General features: G+C 49.1%; 1 protein-coding gene across 1 annotated transcript; it reads right to left on the bottom strand.

The window, feature by feature from the left end:
- Positions 1–1753: 1753 nt before the first annotated feature.
- Positions 1754–4046, bottom strand: LOC147340854 (nuclear RNA export factor 2-like). Its single transcript, XM_086389679.1, has 6 exons — positions 3995–4046; positions 3795–3889; positions 3654–3696; positions 3062–3134; positions 2284–2518; positions 1754–1913 (listed from the first exon to the last, which is right to left on the bottom strand). Exons 1-6 carry the CDS (start codon positions 4044–4046, stop codon positions 1812–1814), a joined length of 600 nt encoding a protein of 199 aa, XP_086245805.1. The 3' UTR covers positions 1754–1811.
- Positions 4047–6583: the final 2537 nt, after the last annotated feature.

Below are 6583 nucleotides of genomic sequence, written 5' to 3'. Positions count from 1 at the left end.
AGTCAGAAGACCAGGATTTGATGCTGTGAACCATTATGTGCTGAATGATTTACCTTGATAAGTTAGTCATTTATCTAATATGTGTGCTTGGTATCTTTTATCATTTTTATGGGGTTTTTTTCAGTTTTATGTGTACTATTATTTTTCTTACTACTCAGCCAAAATATGAATGGTGGAGGTGGTAATCAGCAAGAAGTTAGGGATGAACCCAACTGAGAGTGGAGTACATAGGAAGTGAAGGGTGTGGAGGTGAGGGATGCAAACAAGCATTGGGCTCTCCCTGGGTGCTTGGCCCTATGCCCATCCTCTAACGACCCAGGGAAGATTCTTACCCAATAGCGTTCCTGGTTCTCAGCTGCAGACAGTGGTGACGTGGAGGCTACCAGGGAGGTGCCTAGCTGAAGCACTCTGCCCTGATCAGCTCCTCTCCACTGAAGGCCACCATAGCTGCCCTTCCATTGCCATCTCTCAGCTCTTTGCTTCTGGGTATCAGAAAAAGTGCCCCTGTGGAACCTTCCAGACTGGATTCTTAAAGGGCTTCCACATGCAAATGATACTCTCTTTTCCCCAGTCCTCAAAAGTTGCCCTGCACACTAGGGAAAGGAGACTCCGAGGTAAAGAAGGAAATGTCTTTCTCTCAGAGGTATGTCATCTCCACATATTTACCTGACATACTATGCTTTTATAAGTAATGATATTATACATTTCCTACACACAGCCTGATGATACACACACACACACACACACACACACACGTAGATATGCTGGCAATTCATTTTAATTCTAATTCATCTCCTCATGAAACTGAACATAATGAATTCTTTTCTTAGGTAATGAATGCATGTGCACATGTCTGTGCAGTATTATATTCATCAATAGGGGCTTTTGAGGGAGTACCCCTTGAGCCTGTTATATCACAGGAGAGCAAAGTGACCATTTCTCTAGCCCATAGTCTAAAAGGGAGGCTGCTCCATTGTCCTCCAGAGAGGGCAAGGGACAGAACCTCACCCAAAGTTCCTGCTTATCTGGACAGGCGACAGAAGCTATAAGAGGAGCAGCTCTGTCATCTGTGAAATGGGACTCATCTCTAACACAGAGCTGTCCTGAGGAGTGAGTGAGAAAGCCTGGGGCTAAGGCAGGCGCTGTCATTTCTCATGGTTCTCCTAATGAGAAAGTAGATATCATTAGAAAGGAAGCAAAGTCTCTCTGATACGGCTGGAGTTCAAAGTTCTAAAGAGAGAAGGAACTCTAATCTCTTGGGAGACTCAGAAGCTCCTAAGAGGTACCCAACATCATATCTGTGAGCAGACTCTGATCCAGTCCCCATGCTGGGAAGACAGGCTTGCCTTTGACTCACCTGGTGATTTCAGTGAGAGATGGCAACAGGGCAGTAAGCTGTGGTGTTGCCTAACTGCTGCTCCTGAACTGCTCCTTATGTTAATACATTTATAGGAAAATGTTGGACCTGTCTCCCATTCAACACTGCAGAGGGTATCAGATCATGCAACATCCAGCCATGTCACACCAGAATTTCCAATATCTGCTGCCTCCATGTGGGACAAAACACTAAAAGTACTACCATTTTACTGAAATACAATGGTATTTCTTTCATTCACTAATAACTCAATATATATTGGGCTTAAAATTTACACTATTCCATTTGAAATATCTCTTTACTCTGCAGTAGAAATAAGAGGTTAAGAAAGAAAATGAGTACATGGGAAAATTTTAGGGTAAAAAATGAGATGGGATGGCTCCTTCACATTAACTTTTAATCTTACTCAAGTTTCAAGGCATTGAAGATTAAGTAATCAATCCTTGGACTTCACTTCCCCATCCAGCCACATGCCTCTCTTTCTCTTCGTTTCTGTCTCTGGTTTCCTTTTCTCTCTCTCACGATGAGATCTCATTTTCTGTAGATAAATACACAAATATGCCTATACCTACATAAGCAAACTTCAAGGAAGACATAATGAAGATGAAAACATTAAAGGGGTATCTTTGGGTGGTATGTTGTGGAACAATGATTTTCCCTGCTCCCCACTGGACATCTACTGTGACATACAGAGTGGAATGAACCTCAGGCCCAGTGTATCAAGATAAAAGTGCCTGAAAACCCAACTGTCTGTACAGACAGGCGCAGGATTCACCAAACTCACAAAAGTGATACAAGCCTGCTCAAAACAACTAGTAGCTTACTATGTACTAAGAATGAAATGTTCAGGGTAGAAATAACTGAAATAAACAAGGAAAACAATTTACATTCAAGTTCCCATTACTTACTCGTCCACTCCTCCCAGCTCCCTCCCAACTCCATGCAAACGCAGCAGTCACTTCTGAGACTATTGGAGGTGATTCCACACTGGGAGGAGAAAGCCCACACCATTTCCTGCTACTCAGGGGAGAGGCGGAACATGAACGTGGTCGACAGTGTAGGCACTGGGATGGAGAATGCAGACGCTGAGCTTCACTGGGACTGGCTTCCCTTACAAACAGCTCTTCATTCACTATACAAAGACTGGAGGAAAAATGCACATGTGGACAATTTATGGATGGACCACCTGCACCCCAATCCTGACTGCTCCACACTAACACTCAGCAACTAGATCCCTTCCATACCCTCCTGTGTCTGTCCCCAGGCTCCTTAACTGGTTCCGCTGCGCCTCGCCCAGAGCTCACCTTCAGAGAGATTGTCTACCAGCTTCACTCAATGGACAGTCTGTTCCCCAACCCAGGGACAACTTCACATTTACCCTGAACAGTAACTCAGTACATTACAGTACAGGAGTGTACAGTCTGATCCCCCTTTTTCAGAAGAAGACAGAGTCACAGACAGATGATGAGACTTGACCAAGGTCACACAGAGAGTGAGCACTGGGTCAAGGAGAGAACCCATGTGCTGATTCCAGAGCCCATGCTCTTCCTAACCACTAGGCTAGACTGGTCCTTGGATCTCCCCGCTGGCTTTCCACAATACTGAGTCAGCCTAAGATCTGCATCCACATGCCCAGGGCCCTGAGCCCAGGCTGGATGGGCCATCCACCAACAACATGGCTCTCACCTGGAAGAGCTGGTGGGAGTAGTGGTGAAGGTCCGGGTGAAGGCACAGACACAGCCCTGAGAAATTCCTTCCACTTCAACAACAAACAACAAACAATAAGCAAGAGTACCCCCTAAGAACCCGACGTGTTTACAGGCTCCCACGTCATTCCCTAGTCAGGGTCTGACTTGACACTCATGCTGAGGGGATAGCTGTTCACATGGGGAGTTGCATGTCAGGAATGGGGAGGGCAACTGTAGGAGATGTCTGCTCCCAGTGACATGTCCCCATGACAACCACTTCACAAGTTCATGGGATGCATTTTTCTCAGGTGCTGAAGAGATGGATATTATGAGGAAACTGTGAGGTTAAGTAGTAGCCCAGGTTCTCAGTGTAAGGATCTGGTATGGGAGCCACCAAACTCCACAGCCTGTGTCCCTAGTGCCCAGGGTGGGCAGGGCAGACATGGACGCAGTTCAGACCTGGGTTGTCTGTGGGAAGACTGAGGGCTGGGGAGGGGAGGGAATCTGGAAGGAAGAGTTCTGGTGGGAGGGAGCCTGACCAGGCGAGAGAGCAGTGTGGCATCTGGGGGGAGCGGGCTACACACACTCACCTTCCTTGAACACCCCACTGACAGAGAAGCAGAACATCGTTTCCTGATAAGGAAGAGACCAGGTACTCAGTCACCCCTCATCCTCTTTCCCACCTGCGCCTTTCTGCCCCTCACCACCAAGCGAGGAGCAGGTGTGTCCACCTCAAAGGAGCTGAAGTCATGCTGAGTTTTGGGTAATGCACAGAGGGCACGCACAATGTCATGTTTTGTGTGTTTCATCATCTGGACACGTGGGTCTGTGGGGGAGGGGAAGAAGGGAAAGTCAGGGCAGCCACACGATGGAGCCTGTGATTGGCCCCCTTACCACCCTTTCCGGCCCATTCTTCCCACCACACACTCACTGGGGTCCTTGAGCATCTTCATATTCCTGTTGTCCAAGAAGTGCGCACGCATGCTGCTTCTAGGAGACACAGAGGAACAGTGGGTGGTGGTCTGGCCAGCATAGGTGTCAGCAGGAGCTGCCCTGCATCTGCTGGGGAACCACATGGCCTGGGGGAGGAGTCTACGCTGTGATACTCACAAGCCTGAGTCCTTGGAGTGGAATGGAATGGTCAGGAAGAAGCAGGCCTCCTCATGATAAAAGCCCAGCAGTTCCTAGGGATCTCCATAGTCATGGATCAAGTAATAGCTGAGGGAAGAAGTGAGGCGAGTCTCTCTCTGTGGTCTGAAGCACAAAGAAGACTTGAAAACTCCCATGAGCAGACCTGAGCTTGGGTGGCCTCCCCTGTCCTGGCCCTCCCCTTGTTCAGATTCCCAGGGGTACTTACTGCTGCAGGAATTGCAGGATTTGACTGTTCACCTGATCAGAGCCAAAGAAACTTCCCTGGAATTAAAACAGTCCTCTGGACAAGGGCTGACACACACTCTTGTACCACCTAGAACCCTGCTGGATCCTCTGTACTCACCTTACACATTGGTAAGCACTTGGGGGCTTCCACAGCACATTTAGAACCTGAGAGTGTCTCCTGGCCATCCTAGGGGAGGGAAGAGGAAGTCAGCAGTGCAGTCCAGCATGTGGTGCTGGATGGTCAGGGAAAAGGATGGGCCCAGGATGGGTTGGGGATCAGAGGTCAGGGAAGAAAGTGTCCCTGGAAATGCCAGTGGTAGGACTACATTTTCAGTCACCTCCATGGTTTACCTGAAGCCTGTGGCACACATGGCTAAAGAAGATCCAGAGCCTTTTCAGGTTCCCACAGAGAATGGTACGCCCCCCTCCCCCAGGACATTTAAGGGTCAAGTTCAAAAATGGAACTTGAATGGGTCCTAATAGATTTCAGAGTAGTTTATGGGCACTGTCAGTGCTCTTTAGAGGAGTCTGTGATCAAGGAATGCACTTACCAAGCTTTTTAACCTGGGGAACAATTCCAGGATGGTGCTGTCAAAATTAAGACAAAAGAGAAAAGTCCGTGAAACTGTGGACATGACCTTCCTCATTGGAGCAAGTCACTTACATCATCACAGCCCTGTGTGCCCCCCCACAGAGCCCAGTATCCTACCATTCCAGGGCTCTTAGGTCATCTCACCCATGTCACAAATCCATGGACTGACTCAGAGAGAGACTGTTTATTCCATTCCTTCCTACCACCCTCTCTTTCATCTCCTTCCATGGGTAACTCCCAGCCAGACTGTTCCGACTCCCTTCTTTGGTTCCACAAGGGCCAGCACTTCAAATCCAGTCTGCAGGCCTTCTTCCCCTCCCTCTCTCCCTCCCTTCCTTCCTTCAGGACCCAGGGAAGGCTGTGGAGAGAAGAGGATATGGGGAGAGAGCCTGGTGCTTTGCTGCCTCACTGGGGGTCCAGCACTCTTTCAAAAAGTCAGGACACACCTCAGGGATGCCCTCAGGCCCAGGATGCTGTGGCAGGGAGGTGACTGAGGTGGGGCTCAGGAGGTAGGGAGGGAGATGGAAGGGGATGAATATGGAGTGGACGGAGGAGGGGAGAGATGAGACATAGGGGTGTAGAGACAAGGCAGAGGAAGACCTCATACTGGTTATCACGGAAAGCGGTGCACACAGTATTTCTGTCTGCACACATCCCTTCTGGTTCCAGCTGCTGACTGTTGTCCATCTCCCCTGAAGCCTTCACCTGGAATTATGGGAATACCCACATGGACCAGATGGCTCTGCACCCACACCCTTCCTTTCCCTACAAATCCACTTCCGCTCATCTGTCACCACCCCATGAGGCCTCCCACATTTCTTTCAAAGGAGGATCTGGGTGCCCCACCTCGCCTCAGTGTTGGAGAGGTTCAAGTTTTTGGTGGAAGCATTCTCTATAGGGTGGACAGGCCATGCACCAGGTAGGGCTTCTTGTTGCTCAGGTCCAAGGACAAAAGCTATGATGAGAAAAGAGAGTGAGGATCCCAAAGGGGATAACTGAGACAAATCTGCTTTTTCTACCTGATCTATCTGACCACCCACACCATCAGCCCCAACACTGGGCCTAGGTCCTCAAGTTGGGCATGATTGCTGAATGGATGTGAAGGGAAGCAGCCATGCCATTTCTACAGTTCTGTGTCATTCCAATATGACAGGTTATCAAGTCTCCAGGAAGCCAGGATGAGGGAGACAAGCTGAGAGGGTCCACGCTGGTGTACTTACAGCACCAACTGTGATACCCCATGATATCATCTCTGAGTGCTCTACCCAGACAGACCCTCTACCCTCACCTCCCCTACAATTACTGCTGTAGCCATACCAGGGCCAAAGCAGAGTCTCTGGATACCAAGAGCTTGCTGGCAGGCATCCTATGGTTTGTTCATAGTAAGCTGCAGAGTTAGGGATGGGGTTCAGTGGCTCTGAGTCTGAGGGTGGGTTGGGGAAGAGGACTGTCTGGGTATGAGTGCACAGCTTGTGCTAAGTCTGCATTACCTGTCCCACCTTTTCAGACTTCAGCGCCTTCTGCACAGACTGGGGTGTGTCACAGGGTTCA

This window comes from Bos grunniens, chromosome X (genome assembly GCF_055505025.1).
Source record: "Bos grunniens cultivar Pamir isolate PY7600 chromosome X, Bosgru_T2T1.0, whole genome shotgun sequence".
Classification (NCBI taxonomy): Eukaryota; Metazoa; Chordata; class Mammalia; order Artiodactyla; family Bovidae; genus Bos; species Bos grunniens.
The sequence above is the reverse complement of the archived record's forward strand: the minus strand, read 5'-3'. Positions and strand labels throughout refer to the sequence as shown.